The sequence below is a fragment of the Plectropomus leopardus genome, chromosome 20 (genome assembly GCF_026936395.1).
Source record: "Plectropomus leopardus strain MGB_pleo_1.0 chromosome 20, ASM2693639v1, whole genome shotgun sequence".
NCBI lineage: Eukaryota > Metazoa > Chordata > Actinopteri > Perciformes > Serranidae > Plectropomus > Plectropomus leopardus.
In genome coordinates, this window is record NC_142195.1 from 18,821,325 (window position 1) to 18,840,146 (window position 18,822).

Below are 18,822 nucleotides of genomic sequence, written 5' to 3' on the forward strand. Positions count from 1 at the left end.
TACTGTGCAGTATAGGGAGTGTCCCACTGCTGGATCGAGGCAGCAGCCATGCTTCTCTAAATGGAGGAACACTTATAGACTGTTATAGGAGCTGTCACTTTATAGAAAAGTTCAGTATACATATAAAAACTCTGTAAGTTTCTATAACCATGACATGAGCTAATCTGTGGATGTGTTGCCTAACTCAGCGGTGCCATGTATGAATGTCGCAGCGTGTAGGGAGTTTGCTGTGAATAAGAGCTTTCAGGTCTGTCCCTGCTGTTTATCTCTACCATCTCGTCTCTCTCAGTGCTGCTGGAAAGACATACAGTCTACATATTGTGCATTGATGTACATGCTTTTGGCCTATTTCATTGATTTAAAATGTATGAAATTGGCCTAAATAAATAATCTGTGGAAATATATGTCAGATGTCACAGATGTCACTCCAGAAGTGTGCTTCTTAAACTGTGGGTTGGGCCCTAACATGGGCTGGAGGCCTGTTTCTAGTAGGAGCCTGAATTAATATGACTCGTACTATTTCTTATGTAGGGAAACTAACACTGTGGTGACATATTGTGGGCTTTAAAGGTCCAGTATTTAAGATTTATGGGGATACATTGGCAGAAACGGAATATATTATTCATAATATGTTTTCATTAGTTAATAATCACTGACAAAAATAAGAGTTGGTGAGTTTTCGTCACCTTAGAATGAGCCTTTTATACAAACGCAGGGAGCAGGTCCACATCATTCAAATGATGTTTTTACAGTAGCACAGAATGGACAAACCAAACACTGGCGCTAGACAGGGCCATTCACTTTATCGTGTCAACCATCGTAGCTCTCCTACATGCCGACAACCTACACGCAAACCTTTAAGGTCTGGAATAGGTAGTAATCTTAAGATTAAAACAATTAGAATTAATTTATTAAAATTGAAGTGTTGAGAGTAAAATTGTACTTGGTAACAGCGTCAAATGCGTTTTTATTAGGTTGAACAAAGATGTGTTTTCTGTGCAGTTTGTCTGTTGCAGTGTTACCTTTGAATTTGTAAAGGAAACATTGTTTTTCTCTCATGTTGCCATTGAAAACAGCTAACATTTTGATTTATTGATTGACTGAGGCTGGGTTTAACGACAGTAAAGCTATATCAAAACATTCCTTTACAAATTCTTGCATAACTTGCACAGTTGTATGCTTAGCACTTCCCAAACACATGCATCTTTGCTAAAAAAAACCTTAAAATTGGAGTCTGGCTTTGAAGAGAGCATTGATCAGTTTCAATTTTAGTTCAGTTTCAAAGGATTTAGCACGTGCTTGTGTTCGGAAGTACTGAGCATGGGCGTGGATATTTGAGACTTAGATTGTACTGCATGAGTTAAGTGAGAGTTTGTAAGTCGATGTTTTGGTATAGTTTTGCTGTTTTTAAATGTGGCTCCCAATCTATTAATAAATCAATATGTTCTCAATTTTCCACAAAAGCATGCAAGAAAAAACTAAGTTTTTGTCACAAATTCAAAGTAACACGGCATGACTAATTGATTTATAAATAGTCATTTTGTGGGTAAAGTGTTCGTTTTGAGGAGATATATCCAGACGTAGCGGTTGTGCTTGCAGATTTGCATATCATAAAAGACTGGTTTATTGGCCTTGGTGGACATCTGCGCTCTCTGAGTGCCCTTCTAGTCGGGATTTTCCGTGAGACAACCAATAACAACCAGAAAAACTGATTTTGATGCTGTGAGTCAACATGTTTAACAAAGCCGTGCGACGGAGTTCGCTCCACGACGTCAGCATTTTTACAATTATCATGTGTTTTGTTTTTGAAGCAAATGTGGAAGTACTGAAGTAGAAAAGTAAATATGGAAGTAGTTTTACTGCGTGCAGTGAGTCACTGTGAGAGCCCAAAGCTCTCAAAACGTCCTGCCTGACCAGGCGTTGATGCTCGCTGTGTTACAGTAGGAGACTTTCCTCGGCAAAGGATGCACAGGTGTTCTCAACCCATCAAGTTTACTCTGTTATTTGTTTCCTGTAGTACTCTGCAGAGAAAATTAGTTCACCTCCATGAGCAGAGGAAGAATGTTCATCCAGAAATGCGTGAGGTGTCATTCAATCTTAACTGGGGGGAAAAACATGCACTTGTATATTTTAATTAGCAAATTCAGGCATGGTATGTGACATTGGGCCTCATGCAGCAACATTCTCTTACATTTCTTTTATGTTTTCTCTCAATTTTCTGGTAAGACAACAAGAGAATGCAACTTCAGATGCACCAAACATACTTAACCATCTAAATCCGCTCTTACTCAGCTGTGCACAACGCTGAGTCCCACTTGATCATTGATCATCACTTGATCATAAAACGTTTTTTTTTTGCGCTTAGCAACAGTTTGGTAAGAGTGCTCTCAACCACTCATGAAATTTTCTCTTACCTAAGAGAGTAGCAAAAATTCTAAAAGACGTGAATCCCCAAAGTCAGTCGGTACTAACAAAATAAGAACAAATAGAAAACAAATCAGTAGAAATTTTAAAAAACAACAACTCTGCTTACATTGTGTATTGTAGGTTTGAGCAACACTATTTTTCCCTTTTCATAATGTTGTGTCAGACTGTCCTCTTTCCTTCTTTCTTTCTTTGTCTTTCTTTCTTTCTTTTTAAAAACAAGTAATGTATTGCTTGGTACCAATCATTAGTCATGCGAGAGAGAAACAGAGTGCATGGCCTTCGTCACAAATCACCTGGCATATTTAGGCCCCAAAGTTCATGCCAGTTGCCAAAGGCTACATCATACATGAGGCCTAATTTTAGGAAAATGCAGACCTTCTAAAATATAATTTTCTGGTCCTATTTTCTGCCTTTATCCGGGGCATCAATCATTTTTAATCAAAGATGTCTGAATTTTGTTTTTGTTTGTAATTCCATGACTTTGCACAGCGGCAGGCTGTTAGTTTGGCTTTTTTTTTTTTCCTAAGTATGTTCTTGTTAAGGTGGACTGTTGGTTATAAAGACGCCCTTTATGTGCGATGCTTGCAATGTGGTATTTGCTTCAAATTCAAACTTTGTCTTTTTAAAGCAACAAATCTTAATGAAAAGTGTTTCAAGAGTAGGCCCTTTCAAAAGTGTGTAAAGTTGTACTGAGAGACTAGTGGAGAAAGTACTGTGTATGATTTTCTATATTAATACAAACTGACTGCTCCAAAAATGGAAGCAAAGCCATTCTACAGAAGATTTTGTGTGTTTATATGATCTAATGAAGACAGCCTCTTTTAAATTTCACATTGGGGTTTGGACTTGATATGTCAAATTATCCAAATCTTTTTAACATTTCTGGGTTTTCTGGTTTTGTGCCACACTGTTTCAAGCATAAAAACAGCTTTAAAATTAAAAAAAAAATCTTAAAAAATACACTCCGTCCCCAAAATCACATTTAAGCCTTTGGGGACACATCAAAATTGATGGTTTACCTCCTATTAGAATTTGCGTGTGTATACGTATTTGTATGCAAGTGTGCCCCTTTGAAGTTCTGAAGTCCGCCCACTCTTCTGTGGCCCTACATTGTGCTGAACAGCTCCATTTGTCCCACCTTAATCCCCTGACGTAAACTCACATAAATCACACTGAGTTGTTTCTAAACGTGGGCAGGCTGGGAAACTCTGTCTCTGTCTCTCTGTCTGGTTTCAAACCCCCGTGGAGAGTTTAAGAGCTGCTGGATATTCATTCAAACTGACCACCTGTATTGATAATGATTTCAGAAAATAAATGCACATCTCTTTTGCATGGTAGCTGTTACTCTCCCTTATGAGCTCTTAGGTGATTTAGAGAGGTGCCCAAATTTAAAAAAAAGAACCCTCACTCCAAAAGAATGGTTAACTGTGAGTTTAGAAATAGAAAAATACAAAGTAAAAACATGTACAAAGCTTTTCAGTTTTTAAAAGATCCACGTGTCTTTATTCATGTTGATCTTTATTCAGATAATCTTGGAAACTGGAAACTCAAAATTTAGCTTTATTTACTTAATTTGTAAAGTTGTTGCAACTTAAAAATGACATGCTGAATTATCTTGGGTTTTCTAAGTGTTAGCAGCTTCATTAAACCAAGTAAGTCTGACTTAATTTGATCATCACAAAGAGGATTTTGGCAGTGATGAAGTTAGGAGATCTGTGAGTTCTGTTTTGTTAACATGTTTTAAAAAAATACAAATATGATTGACTAATTTGCAATCAGCAGAATACAGATATATAGCACAGTAAACTTGGTTTACTGAGGTTACTAAAACTTAGAAAGATTTAAGTTGCGACCACTTCACTAAATCAAGTAATTTTAACAATATTTTAGGTAAACTTAACAATTAGATGTAAAGCAAACATATATTAAGACTAATAATATTTACTTATATTTTCAAGCAATCGGTTTCGCAGATTTTTGTAAGTAAAATTTTGTCAGATTTTATAGCATATTTGCATTTACTAAGAAGACTAGTTTAAAAATAAGTTATTACAGATCCAATATTGACATTGCACTTTTTGTTCATACACCCTCAGTCCTCTTCCATAGCTATGGCACACTGGGACATAGTTTTAGCTGACACTTATTAGTTGTAGAGATGGGCCAGCATCATGGCACCCAAAGTGCATCGAGGCCAAGCTCTCTCTATCGATGGCTCTGGGCCAGATTAAAGTGCCGGGGCTCATTGTTTACACAGCTCTGTGGTGCCACGGCTGAGCAGGCCCAAACAATGGGCCCCTGCTCCCCCTTGTCAGAGCGAGGGGAAGAATGGAGACCTCTTGACATGGCAACCTGAAGCCTCAATGCCCCCACTTCACGTAGCTGAGAGGGTCAGAGCGAGAGCGAGAGGAACAGGGAAAAGAGGGGAAGTTGGAGATAAGGAAAGAGGAGAAAGGAGAGATGAAAATGGAGGGGGGAGAAAAGATGGCCGATATGAGGGGGGATGAAAAATGATCAAGGATAGCGGATGACAAGAAAAGAGGTGGAGAACTGACAAGTCTATGAAAAAGAGGGGAAAAGGTGAGGAGAGGCGATGAAGAAATGAAAAGATGTAAGTAGGTGTAACAGAAGGAAGTGGGATATAAAAACAAGTCGAGCACTGAAGTGTTTAGAAGCCAGCAGAAGTATAAAAGCATGTAAGGAGAAAGAAGTAGTGGGACTACAACATTTTGGGAAATAACTTCCTTGATGACTAATGCCAATCTTACACCAAATTACTTTTCAAGAGATTTCGCTGTTGCAGACAAATTCCCAATCTTGGGGTTGGAGTTTTACCACAGTTGCACGCTCCCAGGATCTTGATCGTTTGGTGTAAGGTGGACATAAAACTCAGTCTGAGCTTTCTTTAAAGTCAATCTTTTTCCCATCTTGGGGTTCCAGCAAAGTCTAACATGTTTAATATTATCATAACTTTTTAGTCTTGGCTCATAATGAAGATCGATGACGTCAGCATAGTCAGAAACCAATAGGTGCACTCTCTTCAGCACCCAACAGGGAGCAGCAAACCGGATGGACAGTAATCATGGAGGAGACTCCAGGGAGGCGCGAAAACATGAATAAGTGTCTTGGACTGTGAAACAGGAGGAGAAACTGGTGGAGTTGCTGAGTGAACAAAAGTCCGTGTTTAATTTGGCATGTATCTGATCCACCAAGCAGCACTTATTTTAGTGAGAAATCTTAGTTTTTGAAATGGTTCGCCTCTCATTCCCACACTTCCCTCCCTTAAAATAGCACAGCTAACCAACAGAGGCTGGTGGCAAGTTGAGGCAACACAATCCAAAATGTGAATTTCTGGCCACAAATTTGGTTTATGTTTATGGAGACTATTATGCCACATTGACAATAAAACGTTCTACATATTAGGGGTTTTCGCTTGTGTTTCTAGTTACATGTTCTGCAGATATGTAGAGAATTCTTAATATGTCATATTTCTTGAAGTGAGTTTGGTATAATATTTTTCACCAGGAGCAGGATGGGAAATAATCTCAAAAGGAATCGATTTGTAGTCTTTCAAATAGTGACCTTGCAAGATCCCCGGCCTTTGAAAAATAAAATAATTGGTGACTAAAAACTCACATTGTTTTTAGATGTGAAAGGTCTTCAGAATTTAGTCTTTAGTCTTCTGTCTTAAAATCATTTCAAAGTCTTGTTCTGTATATTTATTCCAAAAAGAAGAAGAAAAGGTAGCACATCTCAAGTCTTAAAGTCAATTAGGACAAAATATTCACATTTCACTTATTTTTTTGGCTCACGTCACTAAGAGAAAGCACTCAGCTGGGGTTTGGACCCAGTTATTTAGGATCCAATCGCTTTCCTTTTCTCGTGCTTCTAGATACAAAGACCAGTCACAGATTACCACGTTACAAACAACATGATGCTTCACAAAACACTATTCCTACGAATAAAGAGACACATCCTTAAGTGATACCCTCAACTGAAAAAGCAATTTACATCTATATTTGAAAACATCATTAAGTCTATTTGGTGCCATAGTATGTGCATCCAAAACATTTCCCTCTGGATCAGTTCCTTCAGAATATCTCCTCATCATGATTTTCTCAATCTCACAATTCTTTTATGAAGAAGGTAAACCACGATTCTTGTTGTGCATGGTTGGCCTTAGATGATGAGATGTATATGATTGATATAATTGTCACGTGTCTGGTAAATATAGAGCTGAACCTTAAGGTGATAAGCACATCTTAGCATAAAGACTTAAAGTAGAGGAACAAGTCTGGCTCTGTCCAAAGTCCAAAATTAAATGTTTTGACAACTTCAAAGCTCATTTATCAACTTGTTGCTATGCTTATATGTATGCTAAGCCAGAATATGACCTTTAGCTCCATTTTCACAGTTAACACACACATGTCTGTCACCTTTGTGTCTGTATTTAAGTCATGAAAAGGACTTCATAACACTTTGCCTATGACCTTCTTAAATAGTGCAGTTAGAACGGCAGTGGATTTCTTGTTTCAGTTTGCTTGAAGTACCTCATTATAAGCATTTGAAAGTGGAGGTCATCACTGTTCTTTTTTTTTTTTTTTTTTGGGTCGCAGGTCACTTTCTCGGCAACAATACAGTCATTGATGTGCTTCGTCGCCAGGGATACGAGGTGGAGCACACCCCTGCTGGGCAGCCCGTAAACAGGTAAATTTACTGCTCAAATGCCCTTAAACACACACACACACACACACACACACTCACACACTTACGCACATCATCTAGTGGCACATTTAACGCTGCATTTTTGTGATTCATCATGAAAATACATGTGCATATTTAACTAGTCCCTTAATATTTTAGAGCTTCAAACTTTTCAAAATCACTGCAGTTTATTCACCCGAAATCAAAATGATGTTTTTTATTATGATTTGACTTTTTTTGCAATGCTTTTTTTCTGTTTATGAGTTAAACCGCCAAAATTGCTTTATATTTATTGTGAACTTGACATTTTTCACGCTATCGCTAAAAATCTTAAAAATTGACTTTAGAATTTATTATGAAATACATATTGAAAAAAGTAAAGTAGTTTAGAAAGACAAAGATAAAATAGTAGTTTATTCAGGGCTTTTTTTCTGTTCCAGCAATTGTTTTAAATAATAATTTTCCATAAAAAGCAGATGAAATGTCTGAGAAACAAGAGAAGACAGAAGAGACCGGCAAAGAAAATAGCTGAGAATGTGAGAAATACGTAGATGGCGGATAGAGAACAAGGCAGAAAATATTATGTTTCGCCATAGTTGTTGCACATTATGATTTATTCTGAAAACATGAGTCTGTAAAACTCCAAGGCCCATATTTTATCACTTAAATGGGTGTAAGGTTTCATGTCTCAGCCACATTTTACAGGGCAACCGCTGCCTCATGGCCCTGACAGGAATATATATTTCTTTCAACTTTTTCACTGACTGCATTTCAAATGGGAAATCATTTTCCAAGTAAGCACAAACTCCGTAGTTGGTTCATTTGTAGACCCAAAACAGATGTTCAAGTTCTGCTTCGGCCCTTGTAAGAAGTGCGTTGTCTGCAAATAATGAAAAACTGCTCTAAATAGTCATCCATGGAGTGATTCTTGTATTTTGAGAAGTCACCCTCTCCAAGTGCTCCTAAAAGGCGCATTCGTTTCATCACCTCATCTGTAAGTTTTATTAATTTACCTTCACTACTACTTCACTATTTATTTACTGGCAATTAACCACAACCTCGCTTTGGTGTGGAAGTTGGTGATTATAGAAAAGAAATAGCTCAATTCAGAGTACTGTTGTTATTGTGGTAGATAACAAGGACCTTCATCGGCTGTAAACGTTCAACACTACAGTCATACACTTTATTGGAGTCACCATCAGTCAGCTTAATATTAATTTGCCTTAAGTTGTCACCATTGGTTTGAACTATCATTATTAGTCTGTAACAGGAAAGCTATTAACTTTATCCATTAGTAATAAGATTTAAAGTTATAATCCCTAAGATTTTAATGGAATCAAATAGTCTTTGATACTTTTTTAAGTAGCGTTTAAAAGTTTGAATTATTTAAAGAAACATAGATCAAGATTTTGAGTGAAAAACTTCATTCTGACAGTTGCTTGGTTTTGGCTCAACTGTTGTCAGTTGACTCACAGTTCACAGGCGGTGGTTGTTTTCATCCAGACGGTGCATTCTTGCAAAAAGTAGGAGCAGCAGGAGGAGGCAAAAAAACTGTTTTTCCATAGATCATCTGTCTCATGTTTTGCTAAGTGGATGTGGTGATAGTTTCATCAAATATGACAGAAATTATTTTTGTAAGCTACCAACTACAGCCATAAATAACTATAAACATTTCTAAATTATTTTCTGTACCCAGATATTGTTTGTATTACACTGATCATAAACCAACGTAGAGTTTTTTTTCTAAAGGAAGTCTTGCAGACAGAGCTGCAGTCCCTTTCATGTAATTGAGAACTTGGAGTCAAATAGTGTGTTGCGGTGGCAGGATAGCTTAGGGATCTTGTTTTTTCAATTCTAAGAAAAAAAAAGCTCAATGATGTCCCTTATTCACCTGAGCTTTTTTATTTTTTCCACTATGTAGATTGTAGTGAAGATAAATCTGACAAAATCCCCAACGGCCACCAGTGACGTGTTGTTGAAAAGGCCAACCTAAACAGACCCCATACCTCCTGCTGTGAGGCATGTAGTTCACTCTACCATAGCACACTGTGCGGGTGGCTATCTCAGTACAGATCTGTGTGTGTGTGTGTGTGTGTGTGTGTGTGTGTGTGTGTGTGTGTGTGTGTGTGTGTGTGTGTGAGAGAGAGAGAGAGAGAGAGAGAGAGAGAGAATCTACGTGTTTGTCTGTGTGAATCTACTTTCACACACAGACTCTGCATTTGATGCAGGATTATGAGCCTGAGATGAACCGTGATTAGAAGCAATCACACTAGACCGCTGTCATAGGTTAACCCCTGGAATTAAGTATTCACACAAGTTGTGAATCTGCAATGCACATATCTGCTAAACTTCAGCATCCGTGATTATTGTTGAAAACAGTTTTTAATCTTATTAGATATGGCCAGCAGCTCATCAGAGCCAAGCTTGTCTTTAAAGATGAGTAAAAGACTTGCTTTCACACTTGATTACTTAATTTGTTTTTCCAGAATATCTGTGGATATGTTATATATTAGACTGCATATTGGTTCTTGGAAAGTCAGCAACAACCTGCTCTTACATGGCAGGAATTTCTCTTTTTTTCCCTCTTCTTTAATTTTATTTGACCATGTCTGTTCTACACTGGATGTGACAAAATTTCAGTGGGACATCTGCTTTTACCATATTGCATTTAAGGAAATCAATAATTTCAGCAACTGTAGCTTCGTGGTGGGTGATATAAAAATAAATAAATAAAAAAAATACCACAATACTTTTGACTAATTGCCTCAATATTGATATTTTGGCAATATTGTAGGGTTGATTATTAGTGTTTTCATAAAATATTTATGCACTGAGATTTTTAATAACTAAATGGGTAAAGGCAAATAGCACAGAACAGCTTGAAAAGTCTGGTGGGTTTAGAAAATAACATCACTTAACTGTAATGCAGCCTTTAAAACCAGGTATAACCTGGTATAACTGTTTTCATTAGTGTACAATCATCTGAAACTACAAATTGTTGTGTTTTCGTTCGTCTTAGAATGAGCTGTTTATATTTTAGTATGGAATAGGTCCTCTCCCATGGAATCTACCAAAGGACAAACCAAACAATGCCTTAAGATAAGGCCGTTTGTGTCATTTGTGTTTTGTTATCGGCCAACATAGTTCTACGTGCTTGACACAAGTTTCAGTCCTGCAGCCTCACCAATAGATGCCACTAAATCCTACATATTGGACCTTGAAAATATTTCAAAATCCAAAATCTAAGACATTATCTACTCCCACATAACAAGTATAGTATACTATCGATATCTTGCCCAGCCTAACTGTTGCTCTGTAGATGTTGTAGAGCTTGCCACTTCCAGGACAATGGCAACTATAGTCAGGCTGGATTCACAACAGTAACAGTGAATTTGGAAGTCATGGCAAAAAAAGGAAACATGACAAAATATATCACAACATCAACAGAAACCACTCCTGCCGCATAATCAGTTTCTCCGCCATTAATCCATTTGTTCAGGATCTAATACTCTCAGGCAGCTGATATCTGGAAGGTTCCACCTGAGGTGTCTTAGCGTGTCCTTCCAACGAAACTTTATTATGCATTGGCATGAATTCGGCCCATGTTGGTATTTTGCAATCTTTCGATTACTATGCACCCCACTGAACATGACATGCATTACAAAACAAAGAGGAAAACAAGTTTTGCCAAGCCTCGCATTTAATTGCAGTTATTTGCTTGCAAACAACACAACTCTACAGACTTTCCTGACCTTAAACGCCTTTGCAGGTCCTACTTTCGTAGTTAGAGATAGGTCATATTCCGTCTGCTGACATTAAGTGTTACATTTAATCAAGTGTAAACGGGGCATGCTTTGGCAACAATCAGCTTTTTTTAAGTGTCCTATATTCCTGTGATGTGAACCCTCTAGAAGATCATCATCCAGGCCTGACTCTTCAGGGTCAGAAGACCACCACGACGAGTCCCCTCTTCTGGAGCCTTTCCTCCATGAGCTTCCCCACAAAGAGGACGATCAGGGGCGTCCCCTGGAGGACGATTTGTTACCCCACATGCTTCTGCCATCGGATAGCCTGGAGCTGCTGGAGAAGGCAGAGAGGAAAATGCTGAAGAAAAAGAGGAGGAACAAGCAGAAGAAACAGAGACACCGGCATTTTAATGACCTTTGGGTTCGCATCGAGGAGAGGTAAGAAGACAGAAAGGGGGGTGAAAACACGAGCGTGTGTGGGATCTTGTTTCTAATATACATCTGTCATAAATTATTGCCTCTCTTGCTGTGAAAAGGGAATGAGAAGAAATACAGAAAAGGTGAAATAAAGGGTCACAGATGGGAAAAAGAAAAGTGTATAACAAGAAAGGGTGAGAGAAGAAAGAGAGAGGATGTTAGAGGAGAGAGGGGAAATTGGGAATGTGTAACGCAGTCTTTCCACCTGTCTATAGAATAGAGCTGACACTTCCTGGTGTGATGCCGCAGGCTCAAACAGCCACCGTATCACATCACTATACTCTTCATGCGGTCTGCACACACTTCACTACACACACACACACACACACACACACACACATACACACACACACACACAACCTGCAATGTGGCATGAGTCCAGACTAGTTCTTAGCTGGTTTAAGTGTCTTGGATGTGAATATAGCAGCCTGGGAATTCCTACTAAGTATCCGGTTTTGGTCTCACAGTAGCTCCAGGCAGGGACTAACCGGACAACAAAACAAGCTCACCTTTCATACAAAAAGGAGACCTCTGCACAAGGTGTGGTCTGCCGTGTTGAAACTTATTTTAGTTTTTTGTAAAGGCGGAATTTTATATTGTCATAGATAAAATTGTACATGTGGACAGGAAGCAAAAAGGTAAATTTGAAATCTATATACATTTCCTACACTCATGTACCCTGCTCAGAGTTTGAGGATATCTCAGTGTATACAACACGTATAGTCAGACGACCACATTGACACCTTCAGGCAGTTTAGAGGTTTCAGTTCACCTGACCTGCACATCTTAGGACTTTGGGAGAAAACTGCAGCACCTGAAGGAAACCCACTCAAACACGAGAACAGTGTCACAGAAATAGTCCCAAGGACCTTTTTTCTGGGAGGAGCCAGAGCAAACCACTGATCCACCTTGCCAGTCCCTCACTGACTAATGTTTTGAAGTGTATATTTTACAGCTATGTGTTACATTAAACAAACTCAAATTCAATAAATTGAATTAACTGCACGATTGTCGACCTAAAGACAAAGATGAGAATCCTATCTCTCTTAGAATTACTTGGGAAAATGTAATTAAGGGCAGGCCACATTTAATGTGAGGCTGTCTGCATATAGTGTCCTCGGACTCTCAGTCAGATCCAGCCCTCGCTCCTCCACAGCTCCACCCTTTCGTGCAAATAAGCTCACTTCTGGCTCCCAAAATTTCAGATGGCGACAACTACAGTGATGACCCGAGGCCCGAGTCCACAAATCAATGGGTCCAATCCATTGTTTTTATACAATCTGTGGTTATTACGATAACTTCAAATTCTCTCTACATCTGGTTTAATTTTTCTTTGGGTGCTGCAGTTTACTCCTACAGTCCAAAGACACATCAGGTGAATGGGAGAATCTAAACCATGCATTGTGGTGTGAGCACATTTCTCTGTATGTTTTTAATCTGATCAACTGGCAACCTGTCAAGCCCCCCCCGGTGTGCATGATGGACTCAACAGTTCTAGCAAATCTGAGATGTGTCCTATAATAGGAGATGATGAGTTGCACAGAAACAGCACAGTGTTCTGTGAATCCAGCACTGTGGGTGGGCCACACGTGAAAGAAACATGAGAAATTAGGAAAAAGAGGAAATAAAGTTTGATGTTGCATACTTTTTATTTTAATTTTTTTCTTGTAGCAATGCCAGTGATTTCCATAATTGCGGCAGGTAATGGTTTGGAGAATTGGACCTTGCAGGACTCTGCTCTTAGGCATCTAGTGATTTTTACCTCTGTATGACCATGTATTTTTCCATGTACAGTATACACTATTCCAAATTAGAGATGGAAAGAAAACTCCAACCATGTAGCGTCTGTTCTTTGCGGGAACAGAAGGGGTTTGTGAACGTTTGTGTACATTATGTCTGCAGAAATGTTTTCTCTCTTTCTGCTCGCTTTCTGAGAGACCCTGTATTTTCAACGGAAAGGAAACAGACTGTTTGTGTACACATGTTACAAAGTGTACACGGTACAAGCCTTTGTATATTTGAATGTCTGAAAAGGTGGCTGAGTGAGAAAGGTAAGGAGAGGGGAGTCCAAAAAGCAGAGGCAGCTACAGCGCCACCCGTTGTTTGATGTTTAGCCACAGACTGATGTTTGTCACCTGGTTTCCCTACACCTCTGGCCCTGAAACTAAAGTATACCTATTGGAAACTTCTTTAAAAATGCCTACTGCTTCTCTGGAGTTATTAATATCTGATTCAATAATTTACATTAACTCAAGGGAAATAAATATTGCCTATAGGGTAGCAGTTAAATGTTGAGCTCTCTGCTTTATCTGAATAATCTTCCATAATAAGATGTATGTACCAGCAAATAGCAAATGCCTAATACCTCTTTTCCACACTCATAGGTTGGCTTGGTTTAGTTTGGTTTAACAAGTATAAAGTAAACTACACAGTAAAATAAAGCAGATTTCTGAGAATAAAAATGGGATGCATGAGAGAAACTATAATTCCAATCTACAGAGATTTAGTTAAAACCTGAAAGTACCGAGAGCTGAATTCACAGAGACTTTTAAAAATGCCTCTCTCTCTGGTCTCCTGCACAGACAGAGGTGAGTGGAGTCACGCAACTCACATGCTTGTTTCAGGGGGAGAAGGGTGTGTCATTGGGGGTTGGCTGCAGTCAGCAAGTCATCACTGCTACCTACTTGGAGGCCGCTCAGGTGCCTTCTTGGCCCTACTCCAGAGAAGGTCCATCTCTAGCGTGGCTTGGCATTTTAAACTGACATAGGAAGTGCGAATTACTGCAGCATGGTTGTACTTGGCGTGGCCAAAAGTGGAAAAGGAAATGGAAAAGGCCCATAAAGGTGCATGTAGAACAGCCTTGGGCCATGCAATTCAGAATATTAAGTCCAATTATCTTTGAGTGATTGAAAAATTATCAATTGAGGTTAATTTGAGAGGGAAATTTTGTAAGATAAGCCTTTCAAAGTGATTTATATCAAACAGAGTTTAATCTGCTAACAAGTTTCTGTTTGATTTTGAAGTGGATGGTTCCTGCTTTGGCACATCACTGGGTTCGATCTGCTGTTGCCTATTTGTGTGGTTGTTCTCTCATCCATCACTGACTCTAACACAGCATATTTTGGCCATCTTATATGGACTGGCACTTAACTCTCCAAACTTTTCCAACTGTGTCCTTACTTCAGCCAAAGAGTTGCACTTCAATCAACAATCTGTCTAAGCATACTCTTATTTGTCCGCAGGCGAAGCCAGAATTAGGACTAATGACAGAAATTTAGGGCTTGGACATAATTTAATTTCTCTTTTGAAATGATGATAGACTAATTTTTCTCCATTTTTTACTTGTCAAAAAATCGTTCCCAATAAAACATTAATCCTGTGATTTTCACAACGAAAAATCTTGCAATCGCTTTTCTTTAATATTGAATGTTACAATGCTGTGCCAAACTGCTGCTGCAGCCCACTGGTATGAGGAGATCCCGACTTCAGGAACTTGTGTGTTTGTTTTGCCTGGCCTCCTCCCAGTCAAAACCACACAAGCACTGCAGTCTCGGCATCAAACGGGAGAGCAGAAATTATTTAATTGCCAGACTTGTTTAGAAAAGGACAGATACAGAGAGACAGACAGGATGTTATTGGAAGAGAAAGAAAAAGAGAGTAGAAGCGGGCAGGCTGATTGGCTGTTGGTTTTTGGCCATGAGCTGATCAATGTGTTGCACACCCAGGAGTTTTGTATTTGTAAAATCTCTGCTGATTGGTTGGTGCTGTAGCAGTGAATTCCTTTGTCGAGAAATTTTCCTTTGTAGCCTCACCATCATTAATATTTCCATTGTTTTTTTGTCGTGCAGTCTGCATATTTTCTCTGGCAATTGTGGATGGTATGGGGATGTAGAGAAAGGCAGATTACTCCATGATTTTCCTTTCAATTCCAAAAACAGTGTAGAGGCTTAGCAATGCAAACATAGAACAGAAGGCGGCTTGATAAAAAAAGGATATATGTGGAAATTAGTCTGGAAATAATAAGGCTTTCCTCAGACTGTTTTTTTTTATTTTTTTATTTGATCCCAGAAAAATGATTACACACAGCTTGTTTGGACTGTCTCAGCACTTCTTAAAAACATGTTATTGCAAACAGGACACCCACTTCTGCACTAAAATTTTTCTTAAAGTTTTTCTATACTAACCATGTGTAAAAAAGCAATAATCCAGTTTAAAACTGGGGAAAAAACACATCCTTAAGTTTTACACAAGCCCCCCAGGAAAACACATTCTCACTCCCAACTTTTCAAACATATACTTCTGCTCTATGCTCTGGGTACCCCTCCAACGTCAGTTATGGATTGCTTTTTAATTTACGCTTAATATGTACACTGTGCCTTTTCAAAATAAACCTCAGTTTTCATATTAAATTACACGTTAAAATAAATTGCATAGTCATGCATGAAAGTACATGACATCACCTGTATTTCCCAACTGAGTCCCAGCCACTTTAAATCTTACATGAATTAACCAAAACACTTCTACTATGTTTGGCAGAAAATTGTTTTCATGTAGGATGTAGAGAATATTTGTGAGGAGGCACTTAAAAGAGTAACTAAACCCCCCACTTTTGGCTTGAGTGCCTCCTCCCTGGAATATGAAAAAAGCCAAAAAAATTGGCAGGGCTGGGAGAGGGATAAGACATGCCCAGTCACCCAATCGTGCCACCTCTCGATCCACAGCTCCTCCCTGCACCCCAGCACACACACAAAGTAGTCAGTTGGTGAGAGGGCGGTGAGACGGTGGCAGCAGGGGGCTCGGTTGGTGATGAAATCAGGCTTCTTCTACCAGAATCAGCCAATAGCAAAATTCGATTGAGATAGCCACGTTTCAGCCTTAAGAGGACAGTCACCATATTTATACAAAATATGTATAATTTTTCTCATCAATCAACAGCACTACTATATACCGATACATATTGCTTTTCAACTGGAAAAAATAGTTTGGGGGTTTACTTAGTCTTTAAAAAGATGTATAAAGATTTTTAAATGCAATTTGTCCTTTTTATGCTCTTGTCTTTTCCCCACAGCACCATTGTCCAGTCTCCACCTCCCCCGTTGGTTCGCATTATCAATGGTTACATCACAGTGCAGCCACCTGACCGAGTCCACAGCCACTACAACTACCATCACACATCTTCAGGACCAACCACCTCCTCGTCCTCACCATTCTTACTTGTCTTCCTCTGCACATTGCTGACAGTGATCCTACAGACATGGACTGCGCTTCTCTAGTAGAGCATGAGTTGACTCTTCATGAGTGTAAACTCTCACATGTGGTTTCATGTATCAGCTCATGTAAAGCGAGGTCTGAAGGTTTATCATGAGACCTAGAGGAGGCTGCAAGGGAGTGTGGCGATTCCAGGAGACTGTGCACAAAAAACAAGCATGGAGAAAGGATGTGAAATCAGCCCTAGCTGTCAGGTAACAGTACACTCCATGGATGTTAGGTGAGATAACGTTTGTGTTGAATGGTAAATCATGTCAATAGAGCGTGCCTCTTACAAAGTGAGGCCTTGTTGAGCATGAACGTTTGGTTTTCGGGAGCATAAAGGTTTCATAAGGTTTCAGTTATTTTACACAGACTCAGCAGGAGCGAATACACAGAACGCAGCAGGAGAGAAAAGTGAAAGCTCACAAACAGGAAGTGTTATCGGATGTCTCGCTGACATTACACAACATGTCAGTTCCCTTATGGATTACAGTGTTACAATAGACATTCAACATTTAAACCTCTCAGAATATGAGATCTCAAGTGACTGTTCAGCGAATGAACACAAGAACATTGCTGAATATCAAATACCTTTAGAAAGTACAACTGTACAACTGGAACCATATGGCCTTTGTGTGTGCGTGTGTGTGTGTGTGTGTGTGTGTGTGTGTGTGTGTGTGTGTGTGTGTGTGTGTGTGTGTGTGTGTGTGTGTGTGTGTGTGTGTGCGTGTGTGTGTGTGTGTGCTCGCGCATGCGTTTGTGTGAGACAAACAAAGTCTATTAGCTCTTAACCCCCCGTGGCCTTAAAAACAGGTGTTCCTCAGCAGGCCTTAATTTATTCTTCCATTTTAGAAGAATTTGTTTAATGTTTTACTTTGGGGGAAATTGTACATATTGTTTCTATATAGATGTATTTTAGAATTATAAAACAGTGAGAATTATCAAAAGTTTTGTTGTTGTTTATATAAATATATAAATAGATATGCAGTATATTTTTAAAAAAGAAAATGAGGAACTAACCACCATAGCCCAGTGTGTCTCACTGAAACTACATTTTCGAAAGGGACATGCTATTGTATTGTACTTTATGTATCAGTGTTATCACTCGCTTTGTTGTATGCGTCTGCTGAAAGGTTTCGCGTTGTTTTTTTTCATATAGAGATCATTTGTTTAATTTATTTAACTACTATAGTTTTGTTGTAGGCCTCATGAAACATTTCCAGTGTTTGTTTTTTTTATATTTTTTGGAGTCACTATGATGTCCAAATGTGTTATTTCAAATGTTGACAAGTATGATTCCAAATGCATATAATGGTAATAAGAATATTTCAGTTTTAAATACATTAACCTGTCTACACAGGGAGACCGCCTGCAGCATAGTGCTTTAGGTCTTTCCTATTTCACTTATTACATGAGTTGATTGCAATAGTATTACCTTCACGGCAATAAAATATTTATCTAGATTAAATCTGATTTATCTTTAATACTTCACAACAAACAAATTAGTTAGAAATCAGTAACAAACTGCCAATGCAGCGGTACACCAGCAGCGCCTGTGTTCAGAGAGGTAAAATGACAATGTTTTTGTCAATGGAGTCCAGCTTTGAAGAGAGTATAGATAAGTTTCACTTTCAACAGATGTTTCGATATAGGTTTACTGTTGTTGAACTTGGACCCCAATCACTTAAATTTATCCCTTTTTTGGCTCTTTGTTCACTGGAGGCTTTCAAGAAAAACAAAGTTTTCCTCAGGACTTCAACGTAATGTGGGGTGAGTAATTGATAAATTAATGATCACTGGGGAGGTGAAGTATTCCTTTAAAAAATGGTCTCATTGAGTAGAAGGTTGAATTACAATACAAGTGTTTGAATCTTGCACCTCTGGGAGACTCGTGTAATTAGGCATGATGTTTATCTCACATATTTACATCATCAGAGGTAAATGCACGCATCACATTAAAATGGAATATGTCTCAAGGCACTTTGGGGCAGATTATTAATTGTTCATACACTGGTGTGGGATCACTACAGCATTACACTGGTTGTGGGTTCTGGCTGTTCTGTGTGAGTGGGTGTATATACACACACATGCTGCCCTCCTGTCCTGACCCAGGGTTCATGGCATGTTTATGTGAGGTTAATGTGCTGTGATAAGGCTGCTATTAGAAGCTGTTTGATGTGTGCATGTGGTCCGACACAAACAAGGCAGCTGCTCCATC

At 38.8% G+C, this 18,822-nt stretch overlaps 1 protein-coding gene across 2 annotated transcripts in view; it reads left to right on the forward strand.

The window, feature by feature from the left end:
• Positions 1-18,584, forward strand: part of trabd2a (TraB domain containing 2A) — a 71,077-nt gene extending 52,493 nt beyond the window's left edge. For both annotated transcript variants that reach the window (XM_088071073.1, XM_042509478.2), the window contains 3 exons: positions 7,044-7,134; positions 11,043-11,315; positions 16,423-18,584. In XM_088071073.1, the coding sequence (XP_087927199.1) occupies positions 7,044-7,134; positions 11,043-11,315; positions 16,423-16,627 (569 nt within the window). In that variant the 3' untranslated portion in view covers positions 16,628-18,584. The remainder of the gene's footprint in view (positions 1-7,043; positions 7,135-11,042; positions 11,316-16,422) is intronic.
• The last annotated feature ends 238 nt before the right edge of the window (positions 18,585-18,822 follow it).